The following is a 23,889-nucleotide window of genomic DNA, read 5'->3' as shown; positions in this document are numbered from 1 at the left end:
GAAATTGCCCCAAAACTTGTAACATGGAGCATGACGGGGGGGGGGGGGGTCACGGCGGCCTGTAATTGCTCGCCGGGAGGCTGCAAGGTTAACGCCGGTCTCGGCGGAACAATTCAGAAACATGCTTTGCTTCGGCGGACGCTCAAGGCTGCAGAGCGCTGCGCCGCTCCGGCTTCACCTTCAGGAGGGAAAGAGCTGAATGGACCCTGAACAGGTGGAGCGGGACCACGGCTTTCACCCCACGGCATGTAAATCACTCACACACTCGTGTTTTAGTTCAGGTGCAACGTCTGTCTTTATTCACAACCGCCACGAGCTACATGCTACATGCTACACGCTACATGCTACATGCCCGCATTTCATTTGTGGTGTGGACAATCCATTTGATCTGACGGCATCGCTGACTCGTCACAATACACAGCCTGGAATCATTGTCTTAAACGCTGTGTGTGTGTGTGTGTGTGTGTGTGTGTGTGTGTGTGTGTGTGTGTGTGTGTGTGTGTGTGTGTGTGTGTGTGTGTGTGTGTGTGTGTGTGTGTGTGTGTGTGTGTGTGTGTGTGTGCAGACAATGATTTGTGTCGTGTGATCTTCCGTCTCCTGTCGTCGTCCCGCTGGCCCTCACACTTCGGGGGGAAGACCTGCAACAAGAGACAACACTCATTAACACTTCACACACTGCTCACACACACACACTGCTCACACACACAAACTGCTCACACACACACTCCTCACACTGCAGCAGGCCAGAAGGACCACTATTTCACACCGTACAAAATGTAAAACTGGTAACTTTTAAGTCATAATCAATCTGCTCTTTGATTGTTTTAGCTATTTTAAAATATTGTTTTTCACATATTAAAGTGTCTGCTGCTGGTTAAGCGTTGAGGTTCTGCTCACAGTCACATTTCATGTTTCAGGAGTCGAGCGCCGGTTAAACGAGGAGACGACGCCCGCTAGCTGCTCGTTCAGCGCGACCGCTAACGTGCGCTGTGATTGGTCAATGCTACTGCGGCAGGAAGTGGCGGTAAAACACCTTTTGTTGGATAAATCCTCATTAAAAGAAAAAGAACAAGAAAAAGCTAGAAGATCAAAACCCACGAGTACACGTTATAGCCCACGAGTACACGTTACAGCCCACGAGTACACGTTACAGCCCACGAGTACACGTTATAGCCCACGAGTACACGTTACAGCCCACGAGTACACGTTACAGCCCACGAGTACACGTTATAGCCCACGAGTACACGTTACAGCCCACGAGTACACGTTATAGCCCACGAGTACACGTTATAGCCCACGAGTACACGTTACAGCCCACGAGTACACGTTATAGCCCACGAGTACACGTTGTAGCCCACGAGTACACGTTGTAGCCCACGAGTACACGTTACAGCCCACGAGTACACGTTACAGCCCACGAGTACACGTTACAGCCCACGAGTACACGTTACAGCCCACGAGTACACGTTGTGGCCCACGAGTACACGTTACAGCCCACGAGTACACGTTACAGCCCACGAGTACACGTTACAGCCCACGAGTACACGTTACAGCCCACGAGTACACGTTGTAGCCCACGAGTACACGTTGTAGCCCACGAGTACACGTTGTAGCCCACGAGTACACGTTGTAGCCCACGAGTACACGTTACAGCCCACGAGTACACGTTACAGCCCACGAGTACACGTTATAGCCCACGAGTACACGTTACAGCCCACGAGTACACGTTATAGCCCACGAGTACACGTTGTAGCCCACGAGTACACGTTGTAGCCCACGAGTACACGTTACAGCCCACGAGTACACGTTACAGCCCACGAGTACACGTTGTAGCCCACGAGTACACGTTGTAGCCCACGAGTACACGTTACAGCCCACGAGTACACGTTACAGCCCACGAGTACACGTTACAGCCCACGAGTACACGTTACAGCCCACGAGTACACGTTACAGCCCACGAGTACACGTTGTAGCCCACGAGTACACGTTGTAGCCCACGAGTACACGTTGTAGCCCACGAGTACACGTTACAGCCCACGAGTACACGTTACAGCCCACGAGTACACGTTACAGCCCACGAGTACACGTTACAGCCCACGAGTACACGTTGTAGCCCACGAGTACACGTTGTGGCCCACGAGTACACGTTATAGCCCACGAGTACACACTATAGTCCACGAGTACACACTATAGCCCACGAGTACACACTATAGTCCACGAGTACACACTATAGTCCACGAGTACACGTTGTAGCCCACGAGTACACGTTATAGCCCACGAGTACACGTTATAGCCCACGAGTACACGTTATAGCCCACGAGTACACGTTGTAGCCCACGAGTACACGTTGTAGCCCACGAGTACACGTTACAGCCCACGAGTACACGTTACAGCCCACGAGTACACGTTGTAGCCCACGAGTACACGTTGTAGCCCACGAGTACACGTTACAGCCCACGAGTACACGTTACAGCCCACGAGTACACGTTACAGCCCACGAGTACACGTTACAGCCCACGAGTACACGTTACAGCCCACGAGTACACGTTGTAGCCCACGAGTACACGTTATAGCCCACGAGTACACGTTATAGCCCACGAGTACACGTTATAGCCCACGAGTACACGTTATAGCCCACGAGTACACATTATAGCCCACGAGTACACATTATAGCCCACGAGAGCAGCATCGTTGGGCTTCACTGTAAGATCTGCTTGAAGCTCTGTGAAGGAGGAGTGGAGGAGGAGGAGTGGAGGAGGAGTGGAGGAGGAATGAAGAAGGAATGAAGAAGGAGAAGTGAAGGAGAAGGAGTGAAGGAGGAGAAGTGAAGGAGGAGAAGTGAAGGAGGAGGAAAGGAGGAGGGAAAGAGGAGGAGTGAAGTGAAAGAGGAGTGAAGTGAAGGAGGAGTGAAGGAGGAGTGAAGTGAAGGAGGAGTGAAGGAGGAGTGAAGGAGGAGCAGCTCACCAGCGTCCTGCGGGCCGTCCAGCGCGTCGCGGCGCCTCATCAGGATCCTCTGCAGCTGCTGGTCGCGCTCTGCAGACGGAGACGCCGCCTTCGGCCGCGTGGCGCCTCGCCCAAAGTTCTCCTGGACGGATTCAACAGAAACATCCAGACAGACGGTGCGTTCAGGGACACGGCGGCAAATGAGGATCGCTTTATGAAACCCTGACGTTCTGCTATTTAGCCCAGAGTCCAAAAGACGTGTCGTTCGGTTCAAAAATGGAAAAGTCATCACCTTCATACCTAAACATGCTGGATTAGTGCATGCTGGGTATTAACATTCAGACGTGGACTCATACGAGCGGCGTCTGTTACTGAGATCCGACTCTATGTAATTACATAAACTTAACGGTAAGTTTATTTGTTCCTGTTCGGATAGAATTCTTCCCACAATGCTTTGCTGTATTTCTGCAATATAAGCCGTTGAAAACTGTGGAACCCCAATTTAATTACAATACTTGTGTTTATTGTATGTATTTGTTCAGCAAAGTCTTGGAAAAAAAATTATATCTGGAAAAAAAAAGCACTTTTAAAAGATATTTTGATGGTAACTATGAACATCCAGCATGATATGAGCCAGATGTTCCAAAAAAGCCTCCTGGAGCGTCAATAAGACCTTTATGGAAAGATTAGGACCTAAAGAATCAGAATCTGCAACAAAAATCACAATAAAACAAAGTCTTGGTCTGTTAGGAAGGAGCTTCAGTCAGAAAACTGTGTCATTCAGTTCAAAAATGGACAAATGACGTATTATAAGCCAAAAGATTGTCTGAATGGGGCATGCTGGGACTTAAAATGGCAGCGGGAGGATTTTCGCTCACGGTTTCCAAAAGGTTAAATGAAGTTAATGGACGCTGTGGCTCTGGAGACCCTGCAGGAAACCTCACTGGACTTATTTTATGTTTAATAATGGGCGCTGCGGGCTCGGGGCTATGCACTGCACATGAGCACAGTCGCAGAGTACGACCTCGTTCCACGCTTCATATTCTACGTACAGTCCACTTTGACGGCAGCTCTTCGTTTATTAAATCAGGAACCGTGGCGTAAACACACACAGGAAGTTCAAGCAGTCAAACGTGGCTGGCGAGGACGTCGGATTGTCTTAAAGTTCCATTACCATGATTCCTCTGAGCTCCTGAATGGCAGAATTAGAGGGCAGCCGCTCCATCTGATAAAAGGAAAAACAGGAGGAACAAGACGGGGTTTTGGTAAATAAACAGCAGTCTGACACATTATACTTATTTTCCCTCATTCAGCACTTAGAGGCTAAACTGCAGCTCTTACCGCAGAGACGAGACACTGAGGACGTATGCTTTCTACAAGAAGCAAATGTGTAAACACAATCATTTTCAGTCACGTCAATTTTCCCATCCTCATTATTTATAATTACCTCATAGAGCAGGTCCTAATGCTATCTAATTTGCCGGCATTGTTGTGGCGGAGGAACACGCCGACTAAAAGATGTCTTGGCCATATGTCATGTTTTATCAAAACAAGAAGCTCTCAGATAATCCCACACACTGATGGATGTAAGAGCTCTCAACAATATCTGCTTAACAATGACGCGGTTCAGTTTGCTGGTTTGGACAAAGATAACCTCTCATTCAATGTCTCCATCACGGGGAGATGCACTTCCCTTAATGACTCTCCCCCGACACGTTTCCTTCTCTGTCTTCAGTATTTTAGTCCAATTGTTCTGCCTTCAATACTCTTGAAGCATCGGCGCCTCTTTTTTTAAGATGTGGGAATATTTGTCCTCATTTTTAAGTCATAATTTATGTGTGTTGTCGGTTCAAAAGAGTAGATGTTAGTGTCAGGGTTCATACACCTGACCAATGGATCTCCATGACTTTAAACCAAATTTCTATGAATATAAACCAAATTTCTATGATTATAAACCAAATTTTTATGACTTTAAACCAAATTTCCATGACTTTTGACCACATTTCCATGAGCAAACATGTAGTGAAATCTGTGTGTAAACAGTAAAAAGTGATAAAATGAGTTAGAGAAGCTGCCTTAGAGGGTTTCCATTCAACTTCATTCTATCATTAGTATCATGATATCATAGTGCATTATGATATAATAGTGCATTATGATATCATAGCGCATTATGATATCATAGTGCATTATGATATAATAGCGCATTATGATATCATAGCGCATTATGATATCATAGTGCATTATGATATAATAGCGCATTATGATATCATAGCGCATTATGATATCATAGTGCATTATGATATAATAGCGCATTATGATATCGTAGTGCATTATGATATCATAGTGCATTATGATATAATAGTGCATTATGATATCATAGTGCATTATGATATAATAGTGCATTATGATATAATAGTGCATTATGATATCATAGTGCATTATGATATTATAGTGCATTATGATATAATAGTGCATTATGATATCATAGTGCATTATGATATAATAGTGCATTATGATATAATAGTGCATTATGATATAATAGTGCATTATAATAGAATAGTGCATTATGATATCGTAGTGCATTATGATATCGCAGTGCATTATGATATTGCAGTGCATTATGATATTGTAGTGCATTATGATATTGTCGTGCATCATATCGCAGTGCATTATGATATCGTAGTGCATTATGATATCGCAGTGCATTATGATATCGTAGTGCATTATGATATCGTAGTGCATTATGATATCGTAGTGCGTTATGATATCGCAGTGCATTATGATATCGCAGTGCATTATGATATTGTCATGCATCATATCGTAGTGCATTATGATATCGTAGTGCATTATGATATCGCAGTGCATTATGATATCGTAGTGCATTATGATATCGCAGTGCATTATGATATCGCAGTGCATTATGATATTGCAGTGCATTATGATATCGTAGTGCATTATGATATCGTAGTGCATTATGATATCGTAGTGCATTATGATATCGCAGTGCATTATGATATTGCAGTGCATTATGATATTGCAGTGCATTATGATATCGTAGTGCATTATGATATCGTAGTGCATTATGATATAATAGTGCATTATGATATAATAGTGCATTATGATATAATAGTGCATTATGATATAATAGTGCATTATAATAGAATAGTGCATTATGATATCGTAGTGCATTATGATATCGCAGTGCATTATGATATTGCAGTGCATTATGATATTGTAGTGCATTATGATATTGTCGTGCATCATATCGCAGTGCATTATGATATCGCAGTGCATTATGATATCGTAGTGCATTATGATATCGCAGTGCATTATGATATCGTAGTGCATTATGATATTGTCATGCATCATATCGTAGTGCATTATGATATCGTAGTGCATTATGATATCGCAGTGCATTATGATATCGTAGTGCATTATGATATCGCAGTGCATTATGATATCGTAGTGCATTATGATATCGCAGTGCATTATGATATCGTAGTGCATTATGATATCGCAGTGCATTATGATATCGTAGTGCATTATGATATCGCAGTGCATTATGATATCGTAGTGCATTATGATATCGTAGTGCATTATGATATCGTAGTGCATTATGATATCGCAGTGCATTATGATATTGCAGTGCATTATGATATTGCAGTGCATTATGATATCGTAGTGCATTATGATATCGTAGTGCATTATGATATCGCAGTGCATTATGATATTGCAGTGCATTATGATATTGTCGTGCATCATATCGCAGTGCATTATGATATCGCAGTGCATTATGATATCGCAGTGCGTTATGATATCGCAGTGCATTATGATATTGCAGTGCATTATGATATTGCAGTGCATTATGATATCGCAGTGCATTATGATATTGCAGTGCATTATGATATCGCAGTGCGTTATGATATCGCAGTGCATTATGATATTGCAGTGCGTTATGATATCGCAGTGCATTATGATATCGCAGTGCATTATGATATCGCAGTGCATTATGATATCGCAGTGCGTTATGATATCGCAGTGCATTATGATATTGCAGTGCGTTATGATATCGCAGTGCGTTATGATATCGCAGTGCGTTAGTTCACTGTAACTAAACTGGAGCGTTAGTGATCGCTCTGTAAAGACATTGACAGGGTAAAACACTGTTTACTGACGGTACCTTTCTCCTGGCTCTGTTGGGGGACTGACCGACGGGTCGAAGCTGAACGCCTTTCTTGATCCTGTGCATCATCTCGTCCACGGCCTGCTGCCGGATGTCTAAGAGACACACACACACACACACAAACACACACAGACACACACACACAAGCGGAGAGACACGGATTAGTCTTGGTCTTTTTAACAGACGCGTCGTGTTCAACAGCTCCGCTGATACGAAGCAGCAGCCGGCCTCGGCGGGAACCAGTGCCAAGAACTAAAGTGAGTTTAAATGATGTTGAGAGGCACTGTGTAATTCACAGGCATCATTAGCACTGCTCTTGAAATGAAGCTCATTTGGATCTAAAAGCTTGAAAATGACACAAGCCCCCAGGACCAGTCAATGAAGTTATTGTACTCCAGCGTTTGACTCTTAATTATGCCATAAACATTGACTGTATATCCTGTTTAGGGTGGATTTAGCCGTAGTCGTGGACAAATTAATAATCATTTTGATGTTGTAGTATTTAAAGTGCAGATTTAGGGTTCAGAGACGGAGTGTGATGTTCCCGAAATTATTCTGAAATTAATTTCTGCACACCGTCTGAAAACACAAACACTATTCAGCCATTTCCATCCACTTTCCGCGAGGATAAAAGGGCTTATTAAGTTCACAAAAGATGGGAACAAAAATATAATTCTGCAATAATGCAACCTATTGCCCCCCCCCAAAAAAAATGGAATATGTATTTTTCTAACAGAACATTCAACGACCTGCACAATGGGAGTATTGTCGGTAAGATATCTTTAAAATGCCGTACAAAAAGTATTTTGTGTTGAAGTAATGGTGAAATATTTTCCTCAGAAAGAGACTATTATGCAGGTGTCGGGGCAGAAGATCCTTGGGTGGCACATATTCAGCCTGCGCGTGATTCCAACAAATACCGAGCGACCAATTCAGGACTCGTACGCGTGAGGACACGCGTGTTCAGGCGGCGTGGACCGTGGACCTGCTCCAGTCAAGGCTTCGCTTTTGTTTGCGCAAATTGAAGAATTCGTCACGTTGACCTAACAGGCCACTGATGGAGATTTGAGTTGAAATTTCCGAATGCACCACTCGCTTCAGCATTTGTCCTTCTGCACAAAAGTGGCGCGGATTTGCAAAGGAAAGGAGCCAAAAGGATCAAATCTGGAAGGCGGGAAGAGGATTTTACACCTGTTTTCCTGCACGGACGCGCATGATAAACAGCAGCACACTTAACATACTAAATGATCACACGGCGCACGGCAGAAGTCAAGATATGCAGCAGATTGAAGTGTGAGTTACAGAATGAGGACATTAAAGCAGAATCCCCTCCACAGACATCTGTGAGGACTCTAGAGACTCAATGAAATTGAATATTTGTCTGAAAGGTAATTTGTATTTTACATCTGAGATTCTCCTCAGTCCCACCACTCATGCACCACTTTCAATACACACAATATGTATTTATGCTGAAAAGCATTACATGCTGACATTGCTCAAGGGAATTACCCACGATGCATTGCAACGTGAGGTGAAACACGCTGTTCCCAATGGAAGCATGGAGACGTAGAAACACCTTCACACTGCGGCGTTAAAGATGGAGCGTAGAAACACGTCAGAGGAAGGCAGCAGAATATAAATATAATCATATTTTTACATTCATCGTCTTGATAGATGATGATGATGAAATGACTTCTGAGCAGTCAGCTCGGCCCAGTGTGAACGAGCCCCTCAAGCCTTTCATGAGAGCTTTTCCCTCTGAAGGACCCACTGTGCTCATCCGGCTCGCGTCTCGGTGGCAGCAGCCAGGCAGGCCGAGCCAGGCTTCCCCCTCGCTTTACATCTGATTCTGGGGTTCCCAGTCCAGCCGGGAGATATGATCGCTCCAGCGTGTCCTTACCGTATCTCTAAGGCCGAGCCCTACAGAGGAAACTCATCTCCAAGGCTGAGCCCTATAAAGGAAACTCATCTCCAAGGCTGAGCCCTACGGAGGAAACTCATCTCCAAGGCTGAGCCCTACGGAGGAAACTCATCTCTAAGGCTGAGCCCTACGGAGGAAACTCATCTCCAAGGCTGAGCCCTACATAGGAAACTCATCTCTTTACTCTATCTCTAAGGCTGAGCCCTACAGAGGAAACTCATCTCTTTACTCTATCTCTAAGGCTGAGCCCTACAGAGGAAACTCATCTCTTTACTCTATCTCTAAGGCTGAGCACTACAGAAGAAACTCACCTCTAAGGCTGAGCCTTACAGAAGAAACTCATCTCTTTACTCTATCTCTAAGGCTGAGCCCTAAAGAGGAAACTCATCTCCTTACTCTATCTCTAAGGCTGAGCCCTACAGAGAAAACTCATCTCTTTACTCTATCTCTAAGGCTGAGCCCTACAGAGGAAACTCATCCCCTTACTCTATCTCTAAGGCTGAGCCCTACAGAGGAAACTCATCTCTTTACTCTATCTCTAAGGCCGAGCCCTACAGAGGAACCTTATCTCTTGTATCAGAGACCTGGTTCTTTCTATCCAGAGCAGGTGAACCCAGGTGAAGGTCAAGTATGAAACAGCTTTATTGTGTCATTTCTGGCGCATCCAACTGAAGCACAACACACACGCGTACGTACGGATGTGTGTGTGTGTGTGTGTGTGTGTGTGTGTGTGTACCTGGCGTCTGGGCCGAGTCCTGCTCCACCAGAGGGATGTCGGTGCTGACGTCTCTCCTCTTCCGGATCAGCGACAGCAGCGAGCTGCACGGCGAGGACAGAGCGCTCGTTACTGGTTTCAGGACCAGACAAAGCTTCAGCTTGTTGCTGTTGCGTGCACAGAATGTCACCGAGATGTTTAGCTAGCAACGCCGAGGTCCTCGCTCCGCAGCAACACTCTCCTCCCCCCACAGGCTCGACTGCCTCGGCCTCCTTCCTGTCGCTCAGCCCGTCTGCAACCAGGCGGCCACTGAATGAAATCTCCCTCTCCGCATCGCGATCACGGGTCAAGGGAAACGCTCGTTCTCCCGGTTTACTTTTGCAGTTTTCCGACGCGAGATTAGCGGCGTGAACTGAGAGTGTTCTGCTTTGTGAGCGTCAGCAGAAGATCATGTTTGGGGTTAATTAATGTCCTTAAGTGGTTTCACCCCGGCCTTGTTTGTGATACAAAACAGAAGGAATATGTTTCCCAGCAAACATATTTTCCTGAGTGGTGAAGCGTTGTGTGTGTGTGTGTGTGTGTGTGTGTGTGTGTGTGTGTCAGACCTGAGTGGGTTGGAGGCCACGGTTGGGGCTGGAGGAGGTGGAGGAGGTGGCGGGGGCGGTGGAGGAGCTGCAGCTGGGGGCGGGTTGGTAACAGCCTGCAGCTTCTTCTGGAGCTCCTCGACTGAAACGCATTGAGTGACAGTCGACACGGTAACGTGAGAGCAGAAAGGGAAACCCTGAAGGACGACTCGTCTCACGGCCGCACCGAGCGCCCCGTTGCATTGTGGGGGCTCGCACAGCGAACACGGTGCGTCCGGTCCTAATGGTTACCTGTAAACCGCAGATCCTTGACCTCCAGTTGGGCCTTGGAGCACTTGTCGCTGTACTCGCTCTTCTCCTCCTCCACCAGCTCCAGTTTACGCCTCAATGCCAGCAGCTCCTTCTGGGCCTCGCAGCTCTGCAGCCTGTCCTCCATCTGCTTCATCTGACATGAACACACACACACACACACACACATTGTTCCCCACCATGAGCCTGTACGCTCTTAAACGTGAACAAGCTTATTGTCCGACCTGTATAAATATAGACATTAGGGCAAGTTATTGTGTTAACTCAGCGTTCTTTTACTTTGCATCGAGAGGGTCATATGAAGTTCAGCTGCTGCTCTTTAACTTACATCTTTAAAACTGAACATGGACCAAAGAAGGAGTGGTTTGTCCCTCACAGGGACCCTTACTACTGAACATGGACCAAAGAAGGAGTGGTTTGTCCCTCACAGGGACCCTTACTACTGAACATGGACAAAGAAGGAGTGGTTTGACCCTCACAGGGACCCTTACTACTGAACATGGACCAAAGAAGGAGTGGTTTGTCCCTCACAGGGACCCTTACTACTGAACATGGACCAAAGAAGGAGTGGTTTGTCCCTCACAGGGACCCTTACTACTGAACATGGACCAAAGAAGGAGTGGTTTGTCCCTCACAGGGACCCTTACTACTGAACATGGACCAAAGAAGGAGTGGTTTGACCCTCACAGGGACCCTTACTACTGAACATGGACAAAGAAGGAGTGGTTTGTCCCTCACAGGGACCCTTACTACTGAACATGGACCAAAGAAGGAGTGGTTTGACCCTCACAGGGACCCTTACTACTGAACATGGACCAAAGAAGGAGTGGTTTGTCCCTCACAGGGACCCTTACTACTGAACATGGACCAAAGAAGGAGTGGTTTGTCCCTCACAGGGACCCTTACTACTGAACATGGACCAAAGAAGGAGTGGTTTGTCCCTCACAGGGACCCTTACTACTGAACATGGACCAAAGAAGGAGTGGTTTGTCCCTCACAGGGACCCTTACTACTGAACATGGACAAAGAAGGAGTGGTTTGTCCCTCACAGGGACCCTTATGATAAATGTTCCCGCTGCAGCACTATGTTGGTCTGGTGGTGTGTAATAAGTAGTATAGTGCTGGTCGTACTGGTGTGTAATAAGTAGTATAGTGCTGGTCGTACTGGTGTGTAATAAGTAGTATAGTGCTGGTCGTACTGGTGTGTAATAAGTAGTATAGTGCTGGTCGTACTGGTGTGTAATAAGTAGTATAGTGCTGGTCGTACTGGTGTGTAATAAGTAGTGTAGTGCTGGTCGTACTGGTGTGTAATAAGTAGTATAATGTTGGTCGTACTGGAGTCTGGTAAGTAGCATTGGGAAGCTGCCGCTTGACATCCAGTCCTCCGCTCCCGGGCCCCAGTTGCGTAACCAGTGTGTAAACTGGTCCTCAGATGAAGGCTCACCTCCACCTCCATCAGTGACCCCACTCAGCGCTCATTGTCTCCGTCGGTGCCAGAGGAGGCGGAGGGAGCTGGAGGCTGCACCTCCTCCTCCTCCTCCTCCGCTGCTGCTAATCATCAGTCTGGCCGGTCATGAAGGGTTAACCGCCATGGCCTGAGGTCTCCAACGATCCATCATGATGAATATACTGTTGGTCATGTGACCCGATCCTGAGTCTGTACTTTGAGTCTTTGACTTTCTCTTTTGACAGGTTTAAAGAGGGAAGAAAACGAGAAGACGCGTTCAATACCGGCAGCGTGTCAGTGTGCCGCGCCCAGTTTCATTCATATCTGAAGTTTCTTTTAGGGAAACGTTCTCGCATGATGGTGACACACAATCATTCCCTAAATTATAAATCATTTTCATCACAGTATCAGAGATTGCTTCATTATTATCATCATTGTGGAGGAAAACCAAGACATCGGTTTGTCTTTTCAAATGACTCAAATGTGTGTTTTTTAAGGAGAACTACACATTGTGATTGTAATTCAATCCCAAAGTCCCCAAATTACACATGCATATCATAATAATAATAATGTGGGTTTCATACGGGTTTCTTCAGGGGGAGACGTCTCAAAGTGAGGCTCAACTCTCTCTCTCTCTCTCTCTCTCTCTCTCTCTCTCTCTCTCTCTCTCTCTCTCTCTCTCTCTCTCTTAAAGGGCCGAGGTTTAGTTTCAGCATTGTTGGAGGTCTAATGGATCATGATTCATTCATTCATTCATTCATAGATTCCAGTGAAGTTCCTTCACTTCCCTCATGGTGGAAATGTCTACTTCTGTGGAAACCCCCCACACAATGTGAGGTTTGGCCTCCATGACCAGAGCTTCTTCCACTAACGTCAACTGGTTTGGTCGACTCAGTGATGTTGTGTATTGATATGTCTGATGCTGGTATGAGCAACGCTTCTGCCCGAGCGTTCTAACTGTGGCTAACCTGGTTCTGGTGCTCCAGCCTCTGGGCCTCCAGGTCCCGGGTCAGGCCGGCGACCCGGCTGAGGGCTTCCTGCAGCGCGGCACCGGGCGAGGAGCTCTGCATCAGGATCTGACTCTGCCGCTTCAGCGCCGTCTGCTCCACCACCATCTGAGAGGACGGTGAGGGAGGAAGGACACGTTGTCACCGGCGAGCGAGACCCGCCGCACGCCGCACGCCGCGGGACGAACAACTCACCGCTCTGGCGACGCCCTCGGCCTCGCTCCTCAGGACGCGCTCCAGCTGCAGGCTGTCCTGCAGGACCTCGAACTCATCCACAGCCAACTGAGACACTGCACCGAGAAGACGTCCACGCTGGGTTAGTCTGACAGTGATGCACGTGGTCTACACAACACGCATTGTGTCGACTACACACACACAGACACACACACACTAACCTCTGTTATATTTGGACAGGAGCTTCTTTTGCCGCATTGTCTCAGCGATTAAAACGGTGTTATCGTGTTTCTCTTTCAGCAGCTGCAAACATTGAGGAGAGAAGAAGAGGAGGATGAGGAGGAGGAAGAGGAGGAGGAGGAAGAGATGGAGAGTTTCATAGTCGTCATCTTTGTTCAAATGGAGAAAACAAACAAGATTTAAATCACCTCAGTATTAGAAAAGTTGCATTGACCAGCAATGATAGAAGTCAATCTGCACAAAGCATCCAGACTGAGTTGTGTACTGAGTTGTGTACTGAGTTGTGTACTGAGTTGTGTACTGAGTTGTGTACTGAGTTGTGTACTGAGTTGTGTACTGAGTTGTGTACTGAGTTGTGTACTGAGTTGTGTACTGAGTTGTGTACAGGACAGACACACAAAAGAAGAGGAGGACCTCCGAACAGTCTGACATCCCGTCATTGTGAGGACGTTTGTTTGTGGTCTCAGTGGAAGAAACAGAAAAGGACCAATGTGAAACCTACTTCGTCCCTGGTTGCCCTCAGTGTTTCTCTGGCGGCCTCGAGCTCCTCGACCGCTGGATGTTTGTCCGACTTGTGTTGCAGCTCTGAAACAAAGACGGAGAGACACTCGGTCCATCGCAGGAACAAAGCACCAGAGTGTGTGATCAGAGCGGTTGTGTTGCTTTCAGAGTGTGAATGTTTTCCATCCTTCTACCCAGAAACCAAAGTGAAACCCGGAGAACACGGAACAAAACGCTGCTTCAGCCTTCAGGCGGTTGCTGAACTCAAAGCGTGTGAAGACACTGCGGCACAGCGGCGAGGTTCACCTCCGCACCGCGTTGTCATCGCAGCAAATGAGTCTCTGACGGAGATTTTGAGGAACAGGTTTTGTCCTGGAAATCTTTGAAATGACACGGAGTTTAAATGTGAAACAAGCAGCTCACAGCAGGACATTGAGGAGGAAAAGGTCGCCGGCGTCTGGAATAGTTTCTGGGGAGGGATGGCGTGACCTTTGAAGGACGACATTCTCACATCAAATGGAAACGCTGAAGAAATATCTGAACAGAATTTTCAGCAGATGTTCTCTGATCGCACGAGACCTTCAGGTGAGGGCTTCACACGGGGGCGGGGCTTATGCTGCGTTCACACGGGGGCGGGGCTTATGCTGCATTCACACGGGGGCGGGGCTTATGCTGCGTTCACACGGGGGCGGGGCTTATGCTGCATTCACACGGGGGCGGGGCTTATGCTGCATTCACACGGGGGCGGGACTTATGCTGTGTTCACACGGGGGCGGGGCTTATGCTGTGTTCACACGGGGGGCGGGCCTTATGCTGCGTTCACACGGGGGCGGGGCTTATGCTGTGTTCACACAGGGGCGGAGCTTATGCTATGTTCACACAGGGGGCGGGGCTAATGCTGCGTTCACACGGGGGCGGGGCTTATGCTGCGTTCACACGGGGGGCGGGGCTTATGCTGCATTCACATGGGGGCGGGGCTTATGCTGCGTTCACACTAGAGTTACATAAATTTCAACTGGCGCCGCCTCAAACGCGTCGTTCTGGCGGGAAAAAAAAACGTTTTTTTGCAATTTATGGCGTCTGTGCATTGACTTTGCGTGTAATCTACTCGGTTACTTGGTTAATCTATTGGTTACTTATGTTATGCACACGCATAAGCACAGGTTAGCAGTTTAAAAATAACTAGTTTTAACTTTTTTAGCCAAACATATTGTTGATATCGGCAGTTTGGCACATTTAGCATGTGGAGCATAGACTTTGAATGACATTAAAAATACATAAATAATATATTTATTGTTATAATCATTAGACAAGGTGGTAATCCAATGGAGGAATCTCATTGGCTCGTTGTGTTGCTGCTCTATTGATGCACTTATTTATCAGTGATGCTGTTCATTAGCAGCACAAGGTGGTGTGAGACGTCAGAGTGTGTCAATCCAGTTTGAAGTCATCTAAATTCTCCTGAACGGTGTTTTTCTGCTCCTCTGCTCCGTGTTGACGCCTCAGGCCTCTCGCTGGTGTTTAATCCACGCTGAACACTTCTCTGTTTGCCTTTTATTAAATCATTACACTGCACTTCTTGTATTTTAGTTATTCTACTGTGAGTGTGTTTAATATGTTCTCTTTGGTTTGAAATACGTATTTAAATGTTCTTTTGCAGTGTTTTTCTTTCCCTGATGCTTTATGTGAGGCACTCTGAACGGCCTTGTGGTTGAAATGTGTTTATGTGTATTTTAAAACATTTTCTCGCCCAAATGTATTCCACCAGAAGGGATTTCATAATCGTGCATGGCTGGATTCCTCCCAGAGGTTTTTACAGCGCTCCTGTGACTGAAGTACCGACGTGTACAAGCAAAACCATCAGTTACTGGAACCACGCTGCTGTCTGAGCCGTGACATGTACGACCCATTAAGAGGAGCGGGAGACAACCTGCAGACATCACCTGCTGCCTGTCGCTCTTCACTCTCCTCCTCCTCCTCCTCATCATCATCATCATCCAGGTTGATCTCAGTGATGGTCTGTGGGCTGAGGAGCGGCAGCAGCATCATGCTCTTCCTCTTCAGAGAGCGGTTCTGACGGTTCAACTGCAGCGAGGAGGCACAGGGAGAAACGTGGCTATGACATGGCTATGACATGGCTATTACATGGCTATTACATGCTATGACATGGCTATGACATGGCTATTACATGGCTATTACATGCTATGACATGGCTATGACATGGCTATGACATGGCTCCTGCTGGTGGGATTGGAAACGCTCAACGCTCTCAGGATTTCTCAGACCACGGTCACTTAGTGGCACGTCTTTTTAAGAGGCCATGTCATAGTCGTTGTCAGGTTCATTCTTGTATTTTGAGTTTCCGCTAAAACATATTTAACTCTGTCTGGAATGCGTCTGGAAGTATTTTAGCCCCATCTGAAATAAAGCTAAGTAAAGCCACATCTGCTTTGATGTGTTTAAAGGAAATGACACTGAAGCAGTGCTGGGAACAGGCTATTTCCTGGCTATTGCCTGGCTATTTCCTGGCTATTGCCTGGCTATTTCCCAGCTATTGCCTGGCTATTGCCTGGCTATTTCCTGGCTATTACCTGGCTATTACCTGGCTATTTCCTGGCTATTTCCTGGCTATTTCCTGGCTATTTCCTGGCTATTACCTGGCTATTACCTGGCTATTTCCTGGCTATTTCCTGGCTATTTCCCGGCTATTTCCTGGCTATTGCCTGGCTAGGAAAACAGCAACATTTTAGGGGATCTCTGGAAATAACATTAACTAATGAATTGTCAATAAAAACGTGTTTTAGCAGCTTCTCATGTCCTGCAGCGTTCAAACCGCTGCACAGACTCTGAAGCCGTCGGAGGCAAAACTGGGACTTTGGGCCCAATAAATAAATTTGAATGATGCACAAATAAAATTCTTGTAAACGTTGTGGTGTTTTCCTCTCAAACATCATCACTGACCAGCAGATGGTTCCAGTGTTCAGCCTCTGTGTGAAGGCAAAACTTTTTCACAGATTTGAATGGATATATTTCCAAAGATAATTTGCTGAACGACGCGGCGCTGCCGCTCCACGGAGGTGTGTGTTTACACTCAGCAGATTACACCGTGCAGCCGCAGGAACACACGTCTACGGCACGTGTTCCCTAAAAAGATGACAGGAATCCAACAGAAAGTGACATCTTACAGCGCCGACACTCCTCAGACCTGCGTGGAGAGACGAGCGCCTTTGTATTAAGCTGCGGAGAAACAGGCGCAGAAACGAGGACGGCAAATGAGATGTTGTTGATTTCCTCTTTTCTTCGGCCCTGCAATCAGCCGTAATGGCGGGACGCGAGCAATGACGAGGTGTGAAAAAGCCGGCGTCGGGAGAGTGAATATCTCTCCTTTTAGACGTAATCACAGCTCTTTGACGTGACATGTATTTGCATCTTGCATTTCTATGCATCAACTTTTTTTTCTCCCCCGTGCGATTATCACTTCTAACACGTCTTCTCAGACGCCGTCCACCTATGAAATGATTCGCCGATTGATCAGTCCTACTTGACGCCACGGCGGCGGATCTCTTCCCTGAAAGTCCAATCATGGGGGGACGGCCGTGAGGAGAACCGCCGCTAAGTAAATCATGAATGGAGAGAGGAGATGAATGCACATTATGGAATAAAGAGAGGGAGAAAACAAAGAGAAGGCCAGCCATGAAAGAAACATGTGATAATGGCTTTCTGGTGCGAGCAGATTGCAGCAATTGCATTATTTTTTTGGACGATGCCCTTCACGCCGCATCATTTCTGCAATGCAATCAACAATATATAACATGGATTCATGTCCTTTTGATAATAATCTACAATCGGTGAGCGATTTACATGTTAAATGACAGACTCCTGTAAATATGGACACAAACAAACAGCATCAGGACCGCTGGTGAGCAGAGGACGCTCACAAAGGGAGGGGCCGTGCTCGCTATGCAAAAGGTATTAATACAGAGTTCGACTTCTCCGCCGCTCCTCTGGGAGTTACTCCCTGTGCATTTTGGGAATGGATTTAAATGTAAATGAGTAATAAACGGGTGTTAACTCCCTGAGAGAGCAGAGTTGTGACTGAAATGCTTTTGAAAGGTCAACGCCGTTCACGAACGTGGAGCCACTTGGGTGCAACCTGCTTCTGCTCACGGCTCCTGGATCCACTGAAGTGAGTGAATATGGAGGTAAGTTCTGGGATATGGCTAATCGAGGAGTATTTATGTGTTCTCTTGTATTAAAACCTTGTTTTATTCACGTCTGGGACAGTGTTACTTCTGACTGAAGAATTTAGTCTGATGCCGCGTTCACACCGAAGGAGTTGCGAAAAAAAATTCTTTTATTTTCTCGAAAATTTATTTATTTTTTCTCGAAAAATGTACTTTTTTACGCAAAATGCACTTTTTACGAAAAATTTACTTTTTATGAAAATTTGCTTTTTACGAAAAATTCACTTTTTACGAAAAAAATATTTTTTACGAAAAAAACCCCACTTTTTACGAAAAATGCAGTTTTTCCCAAAAAAAAAAATCTACAAAAAAAACACTTTTTACAACAAAAGTTTGTGTCTTATTTATTTATTTATTTATGTTTTTATTTATTAAGTTAATTGTAATTATGTATTAGGAGGACCGAGCAAAATAAGCTTTTCATTGTATAGAAACTGTCTGTTATCTGTGCTTCTGACAGTAAAAACATCTGGAATAAATCTGTAATATTCGGCGTTCAGGTTAACTGACAGTAACTGTGTGACTCATCCATGACATGGAGGAAGAGCAGTGATGAGTGTGAAGAAGAGGCCGGCCGGCTCTGAGCAGACGTCAGCGTCTTCAGAGCACAACATGAACGACAGAAGGACGTCAGAGACTCAACAGGTTCACCTACAGCAGAGACGTTCACACAGAGATCCAGGTGTGTGTCGAGGGACAATGTCCAACAACACAATGTTCCACCGTTGAGCGTCTGAGCCTGCGATGTCGCGGCTGCTCTCGCCGTGAAATACTCGTCCACGCCAGTGGGAGGCGCCGTAATTAGCATATACGCTGTGTTATGCTACAATGTGACATTTTGTAACTTTCTGTCGGGTTGTTGGTGTGCAGGAAAACGTAAAAAAAAGAGTTTGAAAGAAGACGCTGATGGAGTGGACCGATAACAGCAGCATTTGTGAGTTTAGAGGTCAGAGCGAGCGCTGGGGATGTCTAGAGAGCCAAAAGATACAGTCGATCAAGAGCCAGAAATATCAGCAGCGAGCCCCAAACATCTTCCAGCAGGAAGTCTGCTTACCCAGAACCCCCTTTGGTTTTGTGCCCAGCCCTCGGGAGAGGAGGATGAGGCCCGGGGGGAGCGCTCAGAGGAAAACAAAGTCGACCTTCGCCATAATTCTCCCTCGGCCTCCTATTGGCCCGAATCTGGTCCAACCAGGTGGGCTGCGAGGGCTTTTGTCCGGGGATTGAATGAGGAATGATTACAGTGATGAGCGCGACACGGCAGCGGGCTGCAGAGCCTCTCTCCTTGGCCGGCTCCCCCACTCCCTCGACCCACAGCCCCCCACTCCCAATCACAACTCACACTTCAGAGAGGACGCCCAAAAAAGTGTGCTCTGAATCTAAAGCACGCCACGCACTTTGAGACACCGACATATGAGGAGTGAAGGACGGCAGAGCGCAACAGACACACTGAACCTGTCAAAGTGACAGTTAATGGAGCCATTGACCCCTAAACAGCTGACAGGTTCCAACTGATTACGTTATTCCTCTCGTGTTTCATTGAATGGGACGTTGATCTTGTTGTATCGGACTTCCTGTAAACTTGAACTCGGGCGATATCCGGGTATGATGGACGGTACCTTGGACGCCAGGGCTTCAGCGCTCTCTCTGCACGTCCGCTCGATGTCCAGGTTCTGCTGGATGACGCCGACCTCTTCAATGACCATCTGAGACACTGAGACAGACAAAATAATAAAGACACTATGAGCAGACTTCATAAGATATATATAATTATATATATATAATTATTATCATTATCAGACAAGGAAATGATAGAATAAGTCCAGTGATGTTTCATCCAGGATCTTCAGAACCACAATGTTGATTTACTTTATTTAAATTGCTGAAACACAGCAAAGCATTGTGGGAAGAGTTCTATCTGGACAGAAACAAATAAACTTACCGTTAAGATTATGTAATTACATAAACCCTGTAACCTCAAAAACCTCGCCGGCACTTTTTGCGCGGCCGTAATTTTTCACCTTTTTGTTAATAAATACACTTTATGAAGTCTGATTTCAATAAAAGACGCCTCTGTGTAACTGTCTGAGCTCGGATCAATCTAATAAGGTATGAGAGATTTTTGTGGGAACAATCCTTGTGGGAACAATTATTGTGGGAACAATCCTTGTGCGGCTTCAGACTGCGATCAGGGGATTTTTTTAAACGCTTTTCTTCTGGAGAAATTTATGCATTTATGCAAATTTAGTCATAAAGTTTATAACTTTTCCATTCATGAACCAAACGACACGGTGTGTTTGCACTAAAATCCCTTGGTAACAGGCCAAGGCTTTGTTTTTTTTGTTTTCTTCCATGCTGGATGTTCATAGTTATGATCATAATATGGTAAATTCTTTTTCATTTTTTAAAATCTTTTCACAAATAAGTTCTGGAAAAAAAATCATATGAAACAACACAAGTATTAGAAATCATTTTGGGTTCATGTCACTACTTGAACAGACCTGCTAAAGCCTTCAAGGGCTCAAAAGTCACTGTGAGAAACTTTGAACCGGTTATGAAACTCTATAAAACCGACATGGAGACACGAGGAGCTCAGTTATGGATCTATAGTTATTATTCACGCTCGTCATCTGGCGGCATCAAACAAAATCATCATGCAGATTCTCCATGAAGTCCTTCATCTCCGAGACAACAGCAGTTTGAAACATGGAAAGTGAACTTTAAGACCGGCGTCCTTCCAGTAAGACGCGCCGCCTCGTTAGCACACATTTCATTTAGCCCCTCCAGCTAATTAACAGACTGAAATCAATCCAGCGTTGGTCCCACAACCCGAGCCCATTGGAGAGACGCTCAGCTGCCTTTTCCGACCAGACAAAGTCATCGGAAAAGAAGCGTTCGCAAGTCTGCTGAACGAGCGATCGCGTCAATACGAACTCGAAAAGTCGACTCGCGGCCATTCAAACCCGATCAGAACGCCTTGGGGAGAAACAAAGGACGTGATTAGGATGTTCTGAAGGAGCGGGAGCGTCGCGGTGACTTCTCACTTCATGGCACGGCTCATTGAGAAAAGAGAGCTGCAACACTTGACACTGAATCTTATTTCTGCTGCTATTGACGCTGCCGCGTGAGGAGGCTCACAGCGGAGTGACCCGCGTGCATCAATACGGGTTTGAATTCAAAAGGAAGGGAACTAAATGTTGGTACCATTATAGCTTTAGTTCAGATCATATCGCCGACCTTTTTATCTCGGATAGCATTCAGTCTTATATCTGATTTAATGAAGGAAACAACTTTACGACTGAGACCATGAAGACGAGTTGAGAATGCACTCATTTACTAAGAACCATGCATGTGATGAAAGAAAGTTGCTTTCAAGGCATTTAGGACAAAGAGGATGTGAACAGATAATGAAGGGTGTTATATAGGCACTGGCTTTAAAATATAAGTATTTTTACACAATGTCTGTTCAATGCACAGCACCAGCAACCTGAAGACGAACGCTCGTCTGATCTTCAACAGGTTTACTGGAGGTTCTCGCTGGAGGAGAAACACAACCCACCTCAACTTGACCCCTTGTGTTGCGGGTCGATTTGGAAATATCCGTAAAGTAGGTTTTCTGTATGAAACTTCTTCTAATCGCCTTGATTAGTGTCATTAATGGTTTCGGTCACATTGACCCGGGAACAACACTGAGGAACCAACATAACAGGAGGGTTGTACTCAACATGCTGTTAATATTATTATTAATAAAGCATCCCACAATGTTAATAATATATAATTAGTATTTTCTCTTTTGTAATTTAGTCATGTAGTCAGAGCAATACCCACATGTCAAAGGACTACATGTGTTTTGCATCAAATGTCTATGAGAAAATGACTTTACTTGATTAATAAACCTGAGTTAAACCCTTCAGGGTCCTTTTTCTCGATTTTACATAATTTCTTAAATTCACCTTTTAAAGGCTCTTTAATACGAGTTCATGCCCATGTGTGACATCTAACACTGCAGAACAATCTCAGCTCGCTATATAATGAGCCAACATTGTCACAAGGCACAAGTGTAAAGTGATAACATTGGCCTAAAGCGGAAAAATTGTATCTTGATTTTTGAAATTTCTTTACATCTCTTGTGCAAACATAACTTTACTCACGTGGAGGAACTGCTGAGGTGATGGACGTGGTTGACCAAAGGTCTTAGTGGTGTTTGCAGTGTAAGTAGGATTGGTAGGCTGTCCTGACTCTGTGTGTGTTTTCAGTTCATGAAAGTTAATTACAACATTTTGGTTGTCTTAAAAATAGATGTCTTATTCAACGGTCGGCCATCTTGTTTCACATTTGGTTGCAAAAACCAAGATGGCGACGGCCACCGTGCCAAACCCGCGGCTTCAAAAGACCTCTACGTCCACTTCTTGAGTCTCAGCTGTCTCTGAGGACTCATCATGAGGGACGACTTTCACGCTGCAGTCATTTCATCCACCGTCCACAGGCAAGATATTGACGAGAGCAGCTTAAACTAACCCTTGGTAGTTTAGTCGAAATAGAACTGCGATCTGGAAAAAATTCCAAATCACAAAAGCGTAATGTTGTTTAAGCTGCAATCACACCTCAGCACAAAAAAGCACGCCTCTGAAGAATGGCCTACCACTTAGCTAATTAAACATTGTGGTGGAGCAATGAAGAAATTAAGCATTAGTGCCATTATTGTGGGCAATTCCTCCTCCCCGGTGACACCTAATTAAGAACCAGATGAACGTCGGCGCCGGACGATACCCCCCGTTCCCCTGCAGCGCCCTTCACACCCGTCATTCAATAGCACTTAGCTGCCGGTCTTCGCGCTCGGCCTCGTCTGGGTTCCTCCACAATGCTGCGGCCGCGCTCGGCAACCTACGAAAGGACGCCTTGAACTAAATGACATGTTAATTATAATTACTGGTAGCCATGGTAAATAAACAGCGGTGGAAGTGTTGAAAGTGTATGAGCGCGAGTCGACGGGAGGGGGGGCTCGGGGCTCCGACACGTCAGAATTGGCAGTCTTAATTGTAAGTTTCGACCTCCCCATCATCATCGCTCCATCTTTTCCTACCCTCTTTTTTTTTTTTGCGCCTGTCTTTTTTCCATCCTCCTCTCAGGAAAGACAGTGATTACCCCTGTGCCGACGGGCCGCATAATGGTATCAGCGCCGCCAACGGAGCAGTGAATTAAATTGTATCTGCAGCCGCTGTGAAGCCTTGATGAGGGGGGCAGATGCCTTTGTGGTGTTATCATTATAACACAATGGTCATGTTGTCATCAACCTTGCCATTGGCAATTGAAAAGGCATGATTGTGTGTTGGGGGCTTTTTCCTCCCGTCCTCCCACCAACCCCGCTGCCCCACCCCCAGCCGTTTCCTTGTGAATAGGAGCAATTTTCTAAGAGCTATGAAATCACGTAATAGGTCCTAATATGCAGCTGCTTGGCACAGTGAGGCAGCCTCTATTAATGCAGGAAATCAAACACAATATGTGTTTTGGCTGGAGAATCGCTGAATACACAAGTACAGGGCCAGATTTATTCAGAGGGAAATATCCACACAACTCCAGCGTTACAAAGACAAACTATTTGCTCCATCTTTTGACACGCGGAG

General features: G+C 45.9%; 1 protein-coding gene across 1 annotated transcript in view; it reads right to left on the bottom strand.

Moving 5' to 3' along the window:
• Nucleotides 1-357: 357 nt before the first annotated feature.
• shtn1 (shootin 1) overlaps nucleotides 358-23,889 on the bottom strand; it is a 29,482-nt gene continuing 5,950 nt past the window's right edge. The window contains exons 4-16 of the mRNA XM_068568375.1: nucleotides 19,885-19,979; nucleotides 15,968-16,109; nucleotides 14,026-14,108; nucleotides 13,505-13,586; nucleotides 13,305-13,399; nucleotides 13,071-13,217; nucleotides 10,638-10,791; nucleotides 10,368-10,488; nucleotides 9,784-9,866; nucleotides 7,124-7,221; nucleotides 4,118-4,168; nucleotides 2,965-3,085; nucleotides 358-638 (exon numbers count right to left, since the gene is read on the bottom strand). Of these exons, the coding sequence (XP_068424476.1) occupies nucleotides 619-638; nucleotides 2,965-3,085; nucleotides 4,118-4,168; nucleotides 7,124-7,221; nucleotides 9,784-9,866; nucleotides 10,368-10,488; nucleotides 10,638-10,791; nucleotides 13,071-13,217; nucleotides 13,305-13,399; nucleotides 13,505-13,586; nucleotides 14,026-14,108; nucleotides 15,968-16,109; nucleotides 19,885-19,979 (1,292 nt within the window). The 3' untranslated portion in view covers nucleotides 358-618. The remainder of the gene's footprint in view (nucleotides 639-2,964; nucleotides 3,086-4,117; nucleotides 4,169-7,123; nucleotides 7,222-9,783; nucleotides 9,867-10,367; nucleotides 10,489-10,637; nucleotides 10,792-13,070; nucleotides 13,218-13,304; nucleotides 13,400-13,504; nucleotides 13,587-14,025; nucleotides 14,109-15,967; nucleotides 16,110-19,884; nucleotides 19,980-23,889) is intronic.

Source organism: Clinocottus analis, unplaced genomic scaffold, assembly GCF_023055335.1.
Source record: "Clinocottus analis isolate CAN_PGR_092001 unplaced genomic scaffold, fCliAna1.0.p SCAF_8, whole genome shotgun sequence".
Taxonomy (NCBI): Eukaryota; Metazoa; Chordata; class Actinopteri; order Perciformes; family Cottidae; genus Clinocottus; species Clinocottus analis.
This window is presented reverse-complemented; position numbering and strand designations above follow the sequence as displayed.